The sequence below is a fragment of the Carassius carassius genome, chromosome 20, assembly GCF_963082965.1.
Source record: "Carassius carassius chromosome 20, fCarCar2.1, whole genome shotgun sequence".
In the NCBI taxonomy this organism is placed as follows: Eukaryota; Metazoa; Chordata; class Actinopteri; order Cypriniformes; family Cyprinidae; genus Carassius; species Carassius carassius.
The window spans coordinates 29,852,147-29,872,726 of record NC_081774.1 but is presented as its reverse complement, the minus strand read 5'-3'; the positions used below and the strand labels follow the sequence as shown (position 1 = coordinate 29,872,726).

General features: G+C 39.2%; 1 protein-coding gene across 1 annotated transcript in view; it reads right to left on the bottom strand.

Moving 5' to 3' along the window:
* The window catches only part of LOC132095888 (potassium channel subfamily T member 2-like), a 34,328-nt gene extending 14,280 nt beyond the window's left edge, over positions 1-20,048 (bottom strand). The window contains exons 1-10 of the mRNA XM_059500982.1: positions 19,918-20,048; positions 19,630-19,704; positions 17,588-17,671; positions 16,917-17,011; positions 7,770-7,950; positions 7,249-7,413; positions 4,607-4,743; positions 3,124-3,187; positions 2,461-2,569; positions 2,233-2,341 (exon numbers count right to left, since the gene is read on the bottom strand). Coding sequence (XP_059356965.1) covers positions 2,233-2,341; positions 2,461-2,569; positions 3,124-3,187; positions 4,607-4,743; positions 7,249-7,413; positions 7,770-7,950; positions 16,917-17,011; positions 17,588-17,671; positions 19,630-19,659 — 974 coding nt within the window. The 5' untranslated portion in view covers positions 19,660-19,704; positions 19,918-20,048. The remainder of the gene's footprint in view (positions 1-2,232; positions 2,342-2,460; positions 2,570-3,123; positions 3,188-4,606; positions 4,744-7,248; positions 7,414-7,769; positions 7,951-16,916; positions 17,012-17,587; positions 17,672-19,629; positions 19,705-19,917) is intronic.
* Positions 20,049-20,580: the final 532 nt, after the last annotated feature.

Here is a 20,580-nt window from a genome sequence, read left to right as displayed (position 1 = left end):
TGAATATAGCTCCGCCCACAATCTCGCAGGATCAGGCTGAAACAATTCCGTGCTCAAACTTCATCGTCATAACAACCCAATAGTATCTGCAGCATCTGACAATCAGTTTAGATTATCTGTTTGTGCGGATCCAGCAGATCAAAGTGATCACCTTGAGCTGGGATAAATTGTGATGAGTCGCGAAACACAAACGCTTCATCCCGCCTCCCTCGGGAATAGAAACAAATGTGAGCAGAGCCTAGACATAGTGACTCATTATAATGAATATGTAACTCTGAACGTGTGTGTGCACACATTCCCTCAGGTGCTGCTCGACTCAGGTTCTATACGCGGCATCGATAACCCAAGATAGCATCTTAACCCCGCAAGTCCCACGATCTGAGGCTTCGCTGTGCCTCGGAAGCAGCGGGACCCGAATCGCGAGACACAAACGCTTGTCCCTCATCACTCGGGAAGATGAACATAAGCAAACTGAGCTTCTTATTTGAGACACTCACAATGATCGCGCTCTGAGTCCTCAAGCAGCGAATGCACAAACTCCAGACCAAGACACATGACACATAGTGTGACCTTAAGCCATGAATCCCGCGATCCGAGTCCTTGCTGTGCTTCAGCAACAGAAGGACCCAAACCATGACACGCAAATGCTTGTCACTCTTCACTCTCAATGAGGGACAAACGTGAATGGAGCTTCTCTCGGAGACACTCACAATGAGTGCGCTCAGAGCCCTCGAGCACCGAACGCGCAAGCTCCTGACCAAGACACGTGACGCATAGATTGTGTGTTCCCTCAAGTGTCAGAAATCTCGGGCACGGAGGCACAAACTCTCCACTATGCTCACCCACCGTGGTCTATCACACACACTTCAAACAGATGGCTCCTGAAGACAGCAAATAGGATGACGTATTCAGCAAGCGCTCTTTTATACTTCTGGGCACCCCGCCTATGACATCATGGGCTGGGTGGACCAATAGATTGGTGCTGTTTCACACGTGCTTCAGACACCGGTCATGCAGGCTGCATTCCCCAATGTGCCCCCTAGGGGTTGCAGCGTGGAGTTCCCTAGAAGGGAAACTACACATTTGCTAACATACCTTGTAACAGTTTCAAAGTTACTTATGGTGTTATTCTACTACCCACCATTAGGGGGAGACTGTTGTTCCTTTATGCTAAGGTTAAATACAGGTAAGAAGTAGAAGAAGAAAGAGCTGTTTGGTAAGAGGAAAGCATGGCTTCCCTCTGGTAACCTTATCCCTACTGATGTCCTGATTGGGAAACGTACCGTTTTATGCTCAATCAAAGTAAGGTTCTCTTTTTCAATGGTGGCTGAATAATTGTATTCCATTGTGGGTGAGGTTTATAATGTTTAATATTTTGTTTGTAGAAGGACTCCTTTTACCTACCCTCTTTTGTACCAATGGTCCATTTTTCTAGTTCATGGTACATGTTGGAAATAGAAAGGACAAATTTACCAGCTTTGCCTTGGGTCACCGAAATGGGATATTACTTGAAGAGGATAAGAAATGTTTTCTGGTTTTGTCTCGAATTGCTGTGTGGAGTATTGAATTTGGTCTGGATTGTTACCAAGGATTGAATAATTGGGTACATCTACATTGTCTAGAAGAGTTCTTCTTTCAACTATGGACTGTGGCATATAGCCTAAGTATTCCCGCATTCATTACATCCGACATTACATGCTCATATCATCATGACTATGCATTTTGTATTTTTAATTGTTGGTTGAGTCATTTGTACTATTGGATTATGGTATGTTAATTTGTTTTGGGTTCATTATTGTGCATTTCACTGTGGTTGTTTTTTCATAATGTATCTCTACGAAGAAAATATATATTTTTTTGTTCTATTGTTTTTTTTTGACATCAAACAGTTTAATGATTGTAAAAAATGGTATGTAGATCCCTCCCAAAAATGCTTTCAGAGTTATAGTAAACTTTTACCATAGAAGTACGAGTTTGTTATAACCTATAGACTAAACACATTTTCATTGTATTCAAAAATTCACGTTTTTATAGTTTAAATATTGAAAATAATGGTATTGTCATGGTCACAAATGTAAACGCCCACTTATTTAACTCCATAAATTTTGCATCTAAAAGGGAAGCTCTTATAAATGCATGTATTAAAATATCTATGTCCTAAGCAGTTTGCGCTGGTTTCAAGCCTCAAAACGTTTTTGGGTGCTTTTGATATCATCAGGCATGTATACTCACAGGCCTCGAGATGTGTGCACCAACAAGGTGATGAAGGTGGACGTGGCAGGACAGATGCAGTTCAGGGCCAGCATAGCGTATTTAAATTCTTCCTCACAGACAATATGATCTGAGGGGCGAAATAGCAGTACAACTGTGTTGATAAAGATCTGTGTCAAAGTCTTTTGCTGCATTTGTACATTGTTTGAATTGTTCTGGAATCACCTACAAAGACTTATTTAACAGTACCTGCAAATTTCACATGAAATTTGTTTTCTGGTTTGAGAATCTGAACAAAAAGAGTACAGTTTGGAGCAAAGTCCTTCACTGCCCAAGCCCTCAGGATGGTCTGGTAATCCTGAGAAGAAACAAATATGTTATTAAAAATGGAATCTTCATAAAAATTATCATAAATATAGCACTGAAAAAACATATTCTGTATGTCCCATCTTTTCACTGATGACATAAAGGGGTAATGAACTGAGAAATCAAAAATCCCTTGATCTTTTGAAATATACAGTAAGGTTACAGAGGTTAGTCATTGTGCTATAATAACATCCTGTAAATTTCAGAACTCAAAACTTTTTTGTTAAGAACCGCTTATATGTCTGATGTCTGTCTGTCAAAATCACAGCTTATGGAATGAGCCACTTTATGACGTAATAGTGTGAATAAACACTGCCTCCTCAGAAGATGATTTACACCTGCTTGTACATCACTGCCTGTTTAGCCTTGACCACTGATTCGTGCACGTAGTAGGTAAATGACAAGAGCGGCAAACACAGGTATATGCTGATAAACTATAAACTTTATTTAATGAACTTCTTTAATGAACTTTCTTCAAAGAAGTTAAGTAAAACATTGTTCACTTCATTTCTTCACTTTTTGACGAAAAATCTTAGTAATACATACTGCTGCATTGCGGTCCTCCTCACAGCGGCAAGTCAGAATGAAACAAGCCTCAGCATCATCCAGCCTGTGAGGAAAAACTTGTTTTCAGAGCATATCTTGCATTTAGTTTCTTACCCCATTGGCATTTCTTTAATTGTTTAAAGTGTAAAAATTTTTGAATTTAGTTAGCTTTATGTTTAAAACAAAACAATTCTGAGTAACTCTTTACATTGCAGTGTCTTTGTTACACGTTACATGTACTCACTATAGTAATAACAGTAAATTATGCTATTTTATGCTTAACTTTTCTTTTTTTTTTGGACAAAATATATGCTAAATATATGTTATAAGCAGTGGATCTGCTCAAAATGTGTTCTATGTTTAAATACGCTTTTTCTTCAAATGTGACATGTGAATGTATTTTTTAATTTTTATTTTTATTGAAATATTTGATATTTTTCTGCAATGTTTCTATATATTTTATTTAAAATACACAAAAATGGCAAAAAACATATATAAAAAATCTAAAATATAATTGAAAATATATGTGCATAAATGTATTTTTGGAATATATTTTAGCAAAATATTTTGCCATTTTTTCTGTATGGGTTAAATGTACAAGTACACTGTATCAAGGACACTGTTAAATAAACTCAGTTTTGCTACAGTGTTAGAAAAATTTATTAAAGTCTTGATATCTTACACAGTTTTTATCTAAAAAAATACTGATTAGATTATTATTTTATTTTTGTTATTTTTGGGGGATTATTAAATCCTTTAAGGCAACACTTTGGTTTTAGGGCTCTGTTCCATGTAATTGTAATGTCTGTTTTGGGGTTTTGTTTCATGTTCTTGTTTTCATGTCTTTTATTTTGTGGTTTGATTTATGCTGTTTGTGTCATGCTTCCCTTGCCCTCTAGTCTTCTTGCTATTGGTTCCTCTTGGTCAATGTGTCATGTTCTGATTGGTTTATTGTCTTGTCATGTGATTATCAGTTCTGTTTACTCATTGGTTGTTTTAGTCATGTGCCCTGTTCCCCATTGGTTTGTTCATGTGATGTTTCCATCATTGTCTAAGTAGTCATGTTTTTGCCATTGTCCCTTGTCATGTATTAATGTTGTATCCTGTTGTTGGTGAGTCAAGTCTGTTCGTGCCTCGTCAAGTCTGTGTATCTTCTTTGGATTATGTTTGGATTTTGGATTCACTTCTGTAAATAAAACTGCACATGAATTCTAACTACGCACGCCTTCAGTGGACTGATCATTACAATCATTCCCAATGAAATTTAGATCAAGTCGGAACTATATCTCTTGACTGCACACTCAAAAAAAAAAAAAAATTCAAATATGATCATTTAAAAGAAATACTCAGTTTGTTAACCCGGAAAGCTTGGTATTTTCTATTTATGGCAGTAGCTGCACAGCAGAAGCCCAGTGTATATGTGGGATGTGTTAAAAAGGCTCAAAATATCGCAGCAGATAAACATAAATGTCTTCAAACTCACTTTGCTCTGACCAGATCTTGATCTTTGAGGGCAGAGCCCTGCAGATATATGACTCTGTGTGACCACATCGGGATTCGCAGCACCCGTCTCACCGCCGCGTCCTGCTCTGCTGGGCAAAGGATGATGACATAGTACTCCTGGATGACAACAGTGACAAACAGACAGAATAAATGAAGTTTGAAAACATTTCTGGCATTTTGAATTTTTCACAAAACCTACTTTTGCAAACTAGTCCTATGTTTTTTTGCCCAATTGAAACCAAACCAGGGCTGAAAGATTCTCTGGAGTCCGAATTAGAGGCTGACATTTTTTCGGGATTTCCACTGGTCACGGGAGTCCCTCGGGAATCCCGCGTGATTGGGAACAAAATCACTATTAATCACGGGATTGGGACAGGACCGGAAAAAATGTCAACCGGAGTGGGCGGGACCGGGAATACACTTGGATCCCCAACTTTATACACAAATATAGCCTACCTTTTATATAAATGAACTATAAAATAGGGGTTTGCGATATGAAGATTTTTGATCGCGGACGATAAAAATGTCTCTTTAATCTGCTTTTGAAGAAATGTAGTATAGTGCTGCAGCACAGATTCTATCAGTTGCAGTTCTGTCTCCTAAAAAAGTTTGCACACAATCTAAGCAACTTTGAAACTCTCCTGTTATTTTATTTTATTTTTTTAATATAGGCTACGTTATGAACATAACATTGAAATACACTGAAATACTTTATCCACGGAGTGAAGGCGGAGCGATGTTTCTGGTATCAGTGCGCGCGGAGTGGAGTGATTATTAAATGCTCGGAGCAGAGGGATTTTGTTGTTAAAATACTCAGACATTTTTGGTCATACAGATAAAAGTAATCAATCTTTCGAATCTGTAGGCTATATGTTTATTTGAGTGTACTCCGAATAACAACGAAACTCAGTGCTTCTATAAAATAATTAAAGCAAACAAGATGCAGTTTCTGCCATCTGGGTCATGTAAATTTGAGTTAAATTTAATGTCTGTGCAATGCACATTGTGCATTGTATAAGATGGCTTTCAGTTAATAAAATATGTATATATATATATATATATATATATATATATATATATATATATATATATATATATATACAGTACAGACCAAAAGTTTGGACACACCTTCTCATTCAAAGTGTTTTCTTTATTTTTATGACTATGAAAATTGTAGATTCACACTGAAGGCATCAAAACTATGAATTAACACATGTGGAATTATATATGGAATTATATACATAACAAAAAATTGTGAAACAACTGAAAATATGTCATATTCTAGGTTCTTCAAAGTAGCCACCTTTTGCTTTGTTTACTGCTTTGCACACTCTTGGCTTTCTCTTGATGAGCTTCAAGAAGTAGTCACCTGAAATGGTCTTCCAACAGTCTTGAAGGAGTTCCCCGAGAGATGCTTAGCACTTATTGGCCCTTTTGCCTTCTGTCTGCGGTCCAGCTCACCCCTAAACCATCTGGATTGGGTTCAGGTCCGGTGACTGTGGCTGCCAGGTCATCTGGCGCAGCACCCCATCACTCTCCTTCTTGGTCAAATAGCCCTTGATGCCTTCAGTGTGACTCTACAATTTTCATAGTCATGAAATTAAAGAAAACTCTTTGAATGAGAAGGTGTGTCCAAACTTTTGGTCTGTACTGTATATATATATATATATATAACTGACAGATTCCAGGCAAAAAATATACAACCCTGGAGTGGGCGGGAACAGGATTCATTCTTCCGGGATTGAACGGGACGGGATTTTCCCCCCAGTTTTTTCATGGGATTGGGACGGGACGGGATTTTTTTTTGCGGGAGTGGGACGGGACAGATTTGAAAATCCACTCCCGTGTCACCCTCTAGTCCAAATATCAAAAGTTATTTGGAAAAAAATGAATTTTCTACTTATTTTCGCTAGGGGGTGCTAAAATGTACAAAGTGGGCGGGGCTACTTTTACTAAAAACTCTTGGGAATGAGTTATTGACCAAATTGGGTTCTCATATGTATTGGTTCACGGCGATTGGCTACTTGGTGCTGCTATAAAATAGAAAAACATAAAAAATGGCTATAACTACACCATCCTTTGTCCAGTCGACTTGAAAGCTGTCATGCAGTGTCTTTGTCCTAAATGCCATTACTGTATTTTAGGACATTTGTGTATCTTGTGATTGCTACTGTAATTATGAGGTGTTTCACATCATATCATATGATAGCTCTCCTTATTTTAAACAACTTTGCCTCTGGAACCACTGCTGTCAATCAGTTAAATATTTTTCATAAAAAAAAAAAAAAAACCTACTGCCAATTGTACACAAAATCCTATAAATCCTAAACGAAAACTCACTTAATGAAATCAGCTGAGCACATGCAACATATGATTCTAAAGAAGCATTCAAAGTTTTATGGAGATCGGACCATAGGTGGCATCATAACTGTTATAAAAAAGTTAAGAATACTGTATTTATATGGTAAATGACATGATTTTGCTGAAATTGTTTTTTTTTCATTGCTGATTTAGGTGGTTACAAGCTTGCCAAATAATATGCAATACCGTTTTACAGTTGCGCATGAAGGCCTTAAAGTGGCTGAACCATGATTGCACCTATATTTTATTTTTGTTATGTACCTCAAGTATGGGGTGAGCATAAAACTCATTTAGGAAATCCATCAGCAGGTCGATTTTGACTGAACTGACACACAGCACCACGTGTCTCTCGGTTTCTGCTCTTTGCTTTCTGTAATCTCCTCCTGACTTCTGCCGCTCCATCCACAAGTATGCCAGCTCCTCAAACTAGTGCATCACAGCACACAGAGAAAACACCATAATGCACTGCATTAGCTCTCATTCTTTAAAGACATTGCTGTGGCAGTGGCTGCAAATTATACTTCTTCCGAGACATCCCTCATGGGATTTAGGTATTAAGTGTATAAACATCTTGAAGCCATTTTTGGGGAACTCACCCTTTAAAATTTAAAAGTAAAAACAATCAAGTTGCAAGTTATGATCGCTCTTACTTTAATAATAAGGTGAGAATAAATGGGGCTTTATCCATTAAATCAATTTTTCCATAGTATGTCATGCTACATATGGTCTACAATGGTTGTTATTAATTGCTGTTTTAGAGTTTAGTATCAAGGCAAGCTTACCTGGACAGGCAGGACTACTAAAGCCACAAATATCATAATAACAACCAGTAACTTGGAGGGCCAGACATCAGGAAGGACATCTCCAAACCCCACTGTAGAGAATGTCACGATGCAGAAGTAGAAAGAGTCAAAAACTGTGACTTTTGTTCCAGCACGCTGCAAGTGCTCAACACCACAAATGCTGGAGAGAGGAGGAACAAATTAACAAAAGCAGACAACACAAAGTCCATGTTAGGTCTGCACACATGAGAGACTGTATACTACATAATACACAATATGTATCAATGTATTATATGTTTACAAATTGTACTCATTATGTAAGAGAATTACAACATTCACTGTAACACATCCAATTTTCATTTCGCTGTGCATATCTTGCATATTCTTGAATGATGCAATTTTGATCAATCATGATCATGGATTTGCTTTTCATTAGTATGATTTTAGCAAGTCGAAAAAAAAATTCCACTGTTGACCTCTCATGATTTCAAATGAATATAATGTCCTTTATTTTCTCTATTCATGATTGACCATTAGTAGAGTTAAAAATGAATCACTCAATTCAGTTTGATGTTTTAGAGTTATCTATGAACTTTGCACAGAGACAATATCAGTAAATACTGATAAAAGCAGCATAAAATCAGCATGTTATATATTACATGCATGATGCACAAATATGCACAAATATTTGCTCTTGAAGAGACGTGAGATATGTATGCTCCCTTATTTTGGGTAAAACCATCACACATTGACATTGATGTGGCAAATGGTAATGAAGTGATGGGATTAGGTAATGACAAAGATTAGCCATTAGCCCTCCAAATGAGACCAAGTCTATGAGCAAACAGCTTGTGAAAATATCCTCTAAAAGCATTGAGATGCACTTACTGGCAGTGTAATGGTGATCTTGTAGTGCTGTCTGTGGATTTCTAATGATGACCACTTCAATTAGTATATTGCTTTAGTTCTGAGATAAAAGAAAAACCTCAAATATTTTGACAACAAAAATAAAGTTAATTTTGCCGAGGTCTACAGCAGATAATTTGCAGATATGTTATCTGAAAAACAATTATGCTAGAGGCTTTCTCTGAACAAACCAACTGGTGTTTTGGTGATTTTAAGTGGATGCATGACATCAGTTCTCCTCAAGTTCAAACAGTTCCCATACTTTTTGTCTTATTTTTAAACAATATTAATACAATATGCACATTTTGCCCAGTTATTTTAGTGCAGACACTAGTTGCTGTAAGTCAGATTTTTCTTCAGGAACTCGAGTTGCGTCGAACGCTATGGGGAACGCCCTCTGCATGACCACGCTCTGAATAAGCCAATTGGCAAGACGTCATAGGCGGGAAGGCCAGGAAGCTTAAAAGCACGTGCGGCAGTTAACCTTCTGTCATTTCAGCAAGAGCTATGTGTGTTGTCAGTCTCAATCTGTGTTGTGAGTCTTATTGTAACAAACGGACTCCGCACAGGGGGTTAGTCGAATGCAGTGGTTTATTGAAACAGGTATATAAAGTGGCAGTAGGAGAGATGCAGGTGAGTGGTTATTTTGGTGAGCGGATATGGGTATAGATGCGATAGAGTGACACCGGTATTCTTCTTACAGAGCGGGTGGGGAGGAGGGGGGTTGACCAGGGCAAGGCAAGGCAAGTTTATTTATATAGCACATTTCATACACAATGGTTATTCAAAGTGCTTTACATAAAAGAAAGTAAAATAATCATGAAGAAAAATAATAACAAAAATAAAACAAGCAATTTTAAAACTTTTAAAATGATTAAAAAATGTACTAAATTAAAATTAATTTAAAAACAGAAAATGATTTTACATAAAAAGGCTGCTGAAAGAGGTAAGTCAAGAGGTAAGTTAAAGGAGTCAGGTAACTATGACAGGTAACTATGACAGAGGAAGTTCCGCTGTGTAGCCACGAGATTGACAAGTTGCTGACTGAGGTGTGTGCTTTTATATGGTAGTGAACTGGTAATTGAATTGTGAACAGGTGCTGGTGATCAATACTCAGGTGAGGGAGTGCACTGTGATTGGCTGAGTGATGAGCCTGACTGACTTGTGACACTTATTTACTGTTGTTTGTCCTTAAACAACCAATAGTGCTGCAGGGTTTATGTTCTCCTCCCTCCGGGAGCCCAACCAGAAAAAGCTAAATTGTATGTGTCCAGTTCGAGTGCTGGACACATACGTCCACAGAGCTGCCTGTGGTGAAGGATGGACCAACTGCTCATTTGTTATGTTCCTCCCAAATAGGGTCTTCCTGCAACTAAGCAGACCCTTAGCCGGTGGATAGTTGAGGCTATCAACCTGGCCTATGAGTCCTCTGACCTCCCCTCGCCCACGGTAGTCAAGGATCACTCCACATGGGGTATAACCGCCTCCAAGGTCTTCTTAGCAGGTGTGTTGATATAGGACGTCTGCAATGCTGCGGGATTATCCAGCTCCTCCACCATTGTTAGGTTCTAAGGTCTTGATATGCGAGCCACTCTGGGCTCTTCAGTTCTCTCGCCTTAGCTGTGCTCTTCGGATACACACTAGGCAGGGACTTGGAAGTCTGGCCGCGGGGGCACCTTGTTCCCCATAGTTTTCGAGGCAGCTCAAGTTCCTGAAGAGGAACGTCTCCGGTTACGCATGTTTCCTCGAGTGAATGAGATGCTGCGTCTTGAAGCCGTACTCCCAGGACCCCTCCCAGTGCTTGCTTCATTCCCAGAGGCTGACGCCGGCACTGTCGCACGTGGTTTTAAGCTTACCAATCGAAGAAGTCACCTGCCTATGACGTCTTGCCTTTCCATTTGGCACATGTGATTCAGAGCGTGGTCACGCAGTGGGTGTTCCCCATAGCATTCGATGCAGCGTCTTGTTCCCTAGAAGAACCATGGTTACATGCGAGACGTTTTCACACAAAATCATGATATAAAAAGGATAGTTCTGGTCCTTGATTCTGAGCTGCATTCAAAGTCATTTTAAATTACTTACAAACATACAGTGACTTCATTACAATAGTATTACTGCACCACTAACCTAAAAAGGACACCTCTCTCATATTTATTTATAAAAAATAAAGTTATGTACTCTTTAACATATGTTTAATTATTTAATACACACTAATTATCACTATACAGATAAAATAGGGCTATTGGCTATTATACCAAATAAATGAAATCAGTATGAAGAAAATCCTTATTGTCATTTATCAAAATGCATTTACAGTGCAATTACACTTCCATTAATAATTGTATGAGATACATTTTCTTAATATATAAATTTAAGTGTATCAAAATGAAATCAATAGAAATCTTGGGAAAAATGTAATTACACCCATGCCATAGACCGCGGTTCAAGACTCACTCGGAGCAGCCGATTGGGGCCTTAAGATTCAATTCAAGATTCAAGATTTTTATTCGTCACATACACAATTATATAGAGCATATATAACCAGCAGTGAAATGTGAGTCAGGTCCGCTCCATGGACAGTGCAATTGTTAAAGAAAACAACAAAGATGAAAATATACATAAATATAGCTATATAAGAATGAAATAAAAGTAAACAATAAAAATATAAGAATAAAATATAAAAAAGATGTATATTGTAGAATTAAATATAGAACGCAAAATAATGTGCATGAAAGTAAACTGTAGTCTTAAATATTAAGATATAAAGGGATGTACAAGAAGCAAATGTGCAAACAGGGTGACACTGTCAATGTGTCAATGTGAGGTAGTGAATGATGAAGATCTTACTGATAGAGTGTACATTAAGTGGAGGCATGAGGATGTTAAGAGGCTGGTTTTGAGTTTAGGAGCCTGATGGCCTGGGGGAAGAAACTCCTCCTAAGTCTCTCGGTTTTTGCCATCAGGCTACGGAAGCGCTTACCAGATGGCAGCAAAATGAAAAGATGGTTACTGGGGTGGGTGGAGTCTTTGATGATTTTAGCAGCTCTACTTCTGCAGCGTTTGTCCTACAGAGAGGGGAGAGCAGACCCTGAAATGCGCTCAGCTAAGCGCACAACTCTCTGCAGGGCTTTGCAGTCTTGACTGGAGCTGTTCCCATACCACACTGAGTCAATACACTTTCTATAGCCCCAGAATAGAAAGTTTAGTTTTCAGGATTGCTGGTGAGACCCTGAATTTCCTTAGCTGTCGCAGATGGTACAGTTTTTGCCTGGCTTTATTAACCTGTGTTTGAATGTGAGTAGTCCAAGTCAGGTCCTCAGAGATGTTTACACCAAGGTACTTGAAGCTGCTCACCCTCTCCACAGGGGTCCCGCTGATCATAAGAGGAGTATAGGGCTGCTGCTGTCTTTTCCTGAAGTCCACAATCAGTTCTTTAGTTTTGCTCACATTCAGAGAGAGACAGTTGTCCTGCCACCATGATGTTAATTTCTCTACCTCATCCAAGTATGCGGTCTCATTATTGTTGTGAATGAGGCCCAGAACCACAGTATCATCAGCAAATTTGATTATAGATGTGGAGCTGTGCGAAGAAACGCAGTCATGTGTGTAGAGAGAGTAGAGCAGGGGACTCAGGACACAGCCCTGCAGGGCTCCTACATTCAGGGTGATGGAGCTGGAGGTGTACTGGCCTAGTTTCACCACTTGAGGTCTGCCGGTAAGGAAATCAAGAATCCAATTGCAGAGTGAAGAATTCAGGCCGAGGTCTATGAGTTTAGAAGCTAGCTTTAAGGGGACTATAGTATTAAAAGCTGAGCTATAGTCAATAAATAGCAGCCTTACGTAGTTCCTGTTATTGCTGTCAATGTGAGTGAGAGAAGAGTGCAGGATGTGAGAGATGGCATCTTCTGTGGATCTGTTTGGGCGATAGGCAAACTGAAGAGGGTCTAAAGTATCCGGTATGGAGGAGCAAATGATGTTTTTTTTAATCAGTCCCTCAAAGACCTTCATGACTATTGATGTGAGGGCAACTGGACGATAGTCATTCAGACAAGAGGGTTTATTGTTCTTAGGCACAGGGATGATGACAGATTTTTTGAATGAGGTGGGAACCACTGATGTAGCAAGAGACTCATTAAAAATGGATGTAAACAAACCAGCGAGCTGATCAGCGCAGGACCGCAGAACACGGCCAGAAATCCCATCAGGTCCGGCTGCTTTCCTTACATTCACTCACTTTAGTGCCCTCCGAACCTCGTCCTCCGACACGGTAATCACATGATGATCGCTGCTCTGACTGCTGCTTCCTGACGCGCTGATCGGCAGACTCGCACTGCTTAGATTGCTTTCAAAGCGGCCGTAGAAAGTGTTTAGCTGGTCAGCCAGCGACGGATCTGCTCTCACCTCTGCAGAGGATTTATGTCCAAAGGCACAGATGGTCCTTAGTCCTTGCCACATGCGTCGAGAGTCATTTAGCTGAAAATGTGACTCTATGCACTCCCTGTATCTGTGTTTGGCTGCTCTTACTGCGCGTCGGAGAGCATAGCACGATGCTTTGTACTCGCTCATGTTTCCCGACAGAAGACCGGCGTTGTAAGCAGCAGTGCATTTGTTTACTGCTGCACGGATTGATCTGTCCACCCACGTTTCTGATTTGAGAATGTCCTTATAGTTATTTTATCCGTAGCTTGTTCGGCTAGCGTGTTTACAAAGCTTAATGCTACATCCGTGAACTCGCTGACGTCAGATGAACTTGCGCGAAACATGTCCCAGTCTACTTCATCAAGAGCAGCTTGTAGCGTTGCTTCTGATTGGGCGGACCATCGCGTCACTACCCTCTGCACCGGGGGAATGAGCCGTTGTTTATATTAAGGTGTGAGGAAAATGGCGGCATGGTCCGATTTGCCGAAAGCCGGTAGTGAGCGAGCTTTGTATGCATTCTTAAACTGAGTTTAGCAATGATCCAGTGTATTCGGTCCTCTGGTTGGAAAGGATACATGTTGATAAAAATTAGGCATGACTTGCCTGAGTTTGGCTTTATTAAAGTCCCCAGCGATTATAATAGCAGCGTCAGGATGTTTGTTGATGTTGCCGCTGAGCGCATCGTGAAGCTCAGACAATGCCAAACCGGTGTCTGCTTGTGGTGGGATGTAAACAGCAGTTATGATGATCGATGAAAACTCCCTAGGCAGATAGAATGGGCGGCAAATAATGGATAAATGTTCCAGATGAGGCGATCAGGAGCGCGACCGAGTGGAGATATTCCTGGGGTCACACCATTTCTTGTTAATCATGAAACACACTCCCCCGCCTTTGGATTTGGTGGCCTCGGCTGTCCTGTCCATCCGTAAAACAGAGAAGTTTTCAGACGGCGTTACAGCAGCGTCCGGGACCAAGGGCGTGAGCCACGTTTCAGACAAACAAAGGATGTTACAGTCCCTAATGTCCCGTTGGAAACTTATCCTGGCTCTAAGATCGTCCATCTTATTCTCCAGAGACTGGACATTGGCGAGCAGAATGCTCGGTAAAGGAGGGCTGTGTGCTCTTTTCCTTAGTCTGTTGCGAATCCCAGCACGTTTCCCGCTGTGTTTCTTGATCCATCGCCTCGGGTGGTTATTCAGGTGGCCATTGTTCATCTCGGCGTTCCGGAGAATCTCAGATGGCCACGATGGGTTGGAGGATAAAGTGTCCTGAAACAGGTCAGTGAAGCGTTGTCCAATGTCCAAAAGTGTTTCTTTGTCGTATATGATCAGTGCAGAGGTAATGTGTGTAAAAAGAGAAAGCAAAAGTAGGCAAAAAGTAAATAAAAACATAATCTAAGCGGAGCGACCTGGACGGCGACCAGACTCGGCGGCGCCATCTTGAAAAGATTGGTGATTATACATTGGTGCCATGACCCAGATGGGAGTGAGGTTTGGGAGGTAAGTGTAACGGAGGCCAGCAAGTAGGTGCTGTGCAGGTAAACCTCACACCCCTGATCCAAAGAGACGCACTAGCGACTGACTCTAGTGGCTTTAGTCATTTAGCCTCCTTAGTACATCTGCCTCCTAGGCTGGAAACCCTTTCAGAATCAGAGTTGGACCCGTTACAAAAGCAACTCATAATAATTAAATCACAGAATCAATCATTCAAACAATTAATTTAAACTGAAGTAAGTGACCAATGTCTTTATGATTTAATAGGTCATTAAATAATTTGCTCAAAATAATTGAATGAGTGTTGATGAGTGACACAAACATTATGCTTAGTTTGGAACTATTTATGTTGGCAAAATAGAGCAAAAAGAGCCCAGATTAACAATGTTGTATCTAACAATATAACATTTAATATAATTAATTTGTAGTGTATTGAATTGTCATCTAAAACAAATATCACATTTGCAAAGTGCAAAATGTGTTTCTATTGTAGAAAATAGCACTCTTGCTGGTATGATCTTGTTTAACTCTAAATGTTATAAACACAAAGAAATTGAAGAATTCATACAGGGCAGTTGATTATTATTATTCTTATTTTGGTGGTATTTCTGACCCTGCATGATACTATTTAACATCAATACCAGACTAGCTTGATTGATGTTAAACTTAATAGAGGGATACTGAGATTTTCAGATACGGTTTACACCTGTATATAGCGTTGTCCACTTGGCAACCACCAGAAAAACCCTAGCGATCACATAGCAATGCCCTGGCAACTGCCCAGAACATCCTAGCAACCACTAGCAACTCCCCTGCCTGAACAACCTAGCAACCACATAGCAACACCCTGGCAACCATTCTGCCTGAACAGCCTAGCATCCACAAAGCAATGCCCTGGCAACCACTGGGAAGATCCTAGCAATCACATAGCAATGCCCTGGCAACTGCCCAGAATACCCTAGCAACCATAAGCAACTCTCTGGCAACAACCCTGCCTGAACAACCTAACAACCACATAGCAATGCCCTGGCAACCATCTTGAACAGCCTAGCATCCACATAGCAATGCCCCAGCAACCACTCTAAACATCCTAGCAACCGTATACTGTAGAGATGCCCTGGCAACTGCCCAGAACACTCCAGCAACCATAAGCAACTCCCTGGCAACTACCCTGCCTGAACAACCTAGCAACCACATAACAACACACTGGAAACCACCCAGAATACCATATAAATCACAGAACAATGCCCTAGCAGCTACTCCAAACACTCTAACAACCACACACAATCCCTGGCCACTACCCTTCCTGAACATCTGGTATTCTGTGATCCTCAGTCGTTAAAGGTATAGTTCACCCAAAAATGAAAATTATATAATTAATTACTGACCCTCATGTTGTTCCAAACCAGTAAGACCTTGGTTCATCTTTGGAACACAAGCTAAGATATTTTTGATGAAATCCGAGAGCTCTCTGACCCTGCATAGAAAGCAAGGGTCCTATCACAGAAACATAGAAAGAAGAACTGGTCCATCAGTGGTTCAACCGTAATTTAATGAAGCTACGAGAATACTTTTTGTGTGTAAAATAAAACAAACAAAAAACATTCTACTCCTCCATGTCACCCTTCCATGACGTGGTATGTGCGTGATGCTTCTCATAACTTGCTAAAATTACGGTTGAACCACTGATGTCATATGGACCACTTTAACAATGTCCTTACTATGTTTCTGTGACTTGACCATGCTATGACTCTTGCTGTCCATGGAGGGTCAGAGAGTTCTTGGATTTCATCAAATATATCTTAATTTGTGTTTCGAAGATGAACAAAGAGCACACAGGCTAGGTGTATTGATGACAGAATTTTTGTTTCGGGGTAAACTATCCTTTTAATGAATGAAGACCAGTTTTTCTCTGCAACAATTTACAAAGTTGGGAACTCTCTCAGGCTCTGGGCCCTGTGCATTTCTTCCCCTTTTCCCCTCAGTTGCAACACCCCTGAAAGCCTATGTTTGTGTATTCTTTAAATGTCCAAACACTTTTTAGAGCCACTCTATTTTACAATTAGCTTGGCAACACACAAGGGATTAATAAGGATGTGAACATGGATGGACAAGTACATTTGTGGTGAGTAAGTGCTTCTCCCTCTAAAAGCAGAAACCACAGAAAATTAGCTGCAATTCAATCTGTTTTCGACTCTGATCATGCACCATGGCTAAGGCTGCAGTTAAGACTAGGAAATACTGTTGTTGAAAAATCCTGTCTGACAAGCAGTTTGGGGTCGTATTTGTGTGTGTTGCTTATATGTGAGTGGATATGTGGCTGACTCACAAAGTGAAAATGAGGCAGATGATGGTGGAGATGAGGATGAGGAGCTGATTGAACATGGCTGACTGTGTCCGGTGAATAGCACGATGAAGATCATTCTGAAAGCCACAGAGAAAAATATGTCAATATATTTTTGTCATGACTCTCACAGGTCTTAGAATGGTAATGTACATGGCAATGTTAATGTGTTTAATCTTGGTGGAATAGATCTGCTACACTGCTGCTGCAGAGCAAGTACAGAGACTTACTACTGCCAACAAACACATCCAAAACATGCTGCTGTGAGAATGTAGGAAATACTGCTGCTGCACGTATAACATGTATCAAATAACCTGCATATTTATCATACATGATCACTCCATAGCATATACAGGTGGAGCTGGGGGAGGTGGAGGGTTAATGCAGCATGCTGCAACTGCTTCAGCAAGCACTAGTAAAGTATTTGAATGTTGAACAGCGAGCTCATTGGGTGCTGATACAAAGAGCCAATCAGCTGTGCCATGTGATGATGTTATTACGTCAGATTGAGTTAGACCTATTGGACTGCGCCATCTAGAGTTTCATGACAGAACTATATATACATATATATATATATATATATATTTTTTTTTATTTTATTTTTTTTTATTTTTTATTTTTTTCTTATTGATACTTTCTTCCAAACATATACTCACAACCATGCTTTCCAAAGAACGTTTTGCCAGCCAGCAGTTAAGAAACACAGGAATGAAGAGGGTTCGGAGAGGAGGATAAATAATCTGTTACAACAAAAAGCAACTATTAAATTAACAAATCACCAAAATACAAACGTAATGCATAAAAAAACAGTGTTGGGGAGTAACTAGTTACATGTAACGGTGTTACATAATTTAATTACAAAATAAATGTAACTGTAAGTAAACCATTTCAGTTACTGAGAAAAAATGTGTAATTAAATGTGTAAGTAAATTACTAAATGCTGAATAATATTAATTTGTTGCTTTGCCTGTTTTTGATGTGCACAATGCCTCCTCCTATGCAAAATCCATTTAGTAATGCAAGGCTATTCTGATGCTTTTGATGGGTTCTTTTGTTTAATTTGCAGCGAAGCACATCTGCTAAGTAAATCAATCCACATTGCTGCTGAAAGCTTCAGGCTCAGCTTTTCTGAAAGTTGCAACTATGGTGAGTGATAAAAATGTGTTCCAGTGCTGAAAATTTAAAAATCAACAATCAGAATAGTCTCAAAGTAGAAAGAAGTGTTGAATGCTGATTTCGCGTTGACTACTTAAAGGAATAGTTCACTAAAAAATGAAGATTCTGTCATCATTTACTCACCTTTGTGTTGTTCCAAACCTGTTTGAGCTGCTTTCTTATGTTGAACATAAATTAAGATATTCTGAAGATCGCTGGTAATCAGTTTGTGGTTGCAATTGACTTCCATAGTAGGGAAAAAAATACTAAGTATGGTACATGATAAATCTAAATGTAAAAAGTAAATGATGACAAAATTTTCATTTTTTGAGGGAACTATCCCTTTATTTTACATTAAAAGTTAATTATTATAATTTTAATTCAAGGGATGTAGGATTTTGAAAGTCTGCCAGTGATAACACTGATAAGAAATTATATTTTATGTAAAAACACTTCACAGTGCTCAGTCAAAGTAAGTTTGGAAGAACATACATGAGCTTTAAAAAGGTTTTTATACATTGGAAATTAAATTAACTCAAAACATCTCACAGTACAAAATCATTTTTGTCTTTAATGTTTCATAAATAGCCAGGGCATTGCTAAGTGGTTGCTAGGACAGTTTTGGGGGTTACCTGGGCATTACTAGTTGGTTGAAGGCAGGGTAGTTGCCAGGGAGTTGTGTATGGATGTTATGACATGGTTGCCAGGGCATTGCTATGTGGATGCTAGGCTGTTCAAGATGGTTGCCAGGGCATTGCTATGTGGTTGCTAGGTTGTTCAAGATGGTTGCCAGGGCATTGCTATGTGGATGCTAGGTTGTTTATGCAGGATAGTTGCCAGGGAGTTGCTTATGGTTGCTAGGATGTTCTGGGCAGTTGCCAGGGCATTGCTATGTGGCTGCTAGTGTGTTCCTGGTGATTGGAAGGGCATTGCTTTGTGGATGCTAGGCTGTTCGGGCAGAATGGTTGCCAGGGAGTTGCTATGTGGTTGCTGGGATGGTCTGGGTGGTTGCCAGGGCATTACTATTTGGTTGTTTAGGGTAGTTGCCATGGAGTTGTTTAGTGGTTCCTATGTTGTTCAGGGTGGTAACCAATGTGTTGATATGCAGTTGTTAGGGTAGTCTAGGTGGTTGTCAGGGCATTATTATGTGGTTACTAGGTTTTTCAGGCAGGATAGTTGCCAGGGAGTTGCTATGTGGTTACCAAGGTGTTGCAATGTTGTATTCTAGGTATTTAATTTTATGCCCAAGTCAAAATGAGTCTTCATGATATTCTGGTTTCTGGATAGTTCAGATTTAGGAAAATCTCTAACCCTTTGTATAAGCTTAGTACAAGCTTAGTACAAGATATGCTTGCTTTAGCAAACAACACCGATAATAAAAGAAAACCAGAAGACCAGATGAAAATATAAATGGATTATGCCTTAAATCAATCTTTAATCTTTAGATCAGAAAGAACTGTGTTTAGATGGGGCAGTACCAACATCACGGCACTATTAGTGTCAACTGTTTGTTGTGTCAGCAGTTTTCCAATTATATACTTACTCCAATCACAAAGGGCACAGTGTCAATCATTTCCAAGATAAATGCTATTTGAAGTACCTGCTGCCATATGTTTCCCTAGATCATTAGAGAGAGCAGAAACAAACAGAATGATCACAGATATTATCAATATACTTGCATGGAAAATATATTAGTAAAGTTGTCTGTATTTTTAATTTTGCACAATGATTTCAGGGTCGTTGTTTAGATAATGCTTCTTGTAAACTAACATATTAGACAAAGCTAAGAAAATACAATAAATAAATAAAATAATAAAATAAATAATCATACCTTGTATCGTAGATATGTCAGCAGGATTCTTGTAAATAAACATATAATTGCAACAGACACCTAAAGAAAATAACCCTTAAATACATACACCAACCACCAATGAATATTCTAATGATTATTAATAACCTTATATCGGTTCCATAACACAATCCTTACACAAAATAATCTAAACGTACTCAGAAAAGTCAGAAATGTTTGGATATTACAAGATTTATCTGCAAGACTACCTGTGCACCCCAAAGTATGGTATTTCGTTGAACCCAAATAATTGAGGCCCTGGTAACAATACAAGGTTATTAAAATGGTGCAAATGAATAAATCAGAGCAATTTTATATTCAATTTCTGTTTATAGTTCTTTGGAACTACATACCAGTTGATTTCAAACAGAGTATAATTTTTGTGTGGGACATCCAAGCTATGAGGATAGAAGAAATATCAAATATCAATTTGGATCACTCATGTTTATAGCAGTATGTTAACTGAATGGAAAAAAATAGTAATTGCAATATACGAAGTTACTTTTACATAATGAGGCAATGGATTATTTTTTTTGTCTTGTTTTACATAAATCATTTAATTTGGGCCAGATGTTTTATTATATTGTCCTTCTTACTGTGTATAAGGAATTAGAAAAATATATACCATTTATGCTCAGATTCACT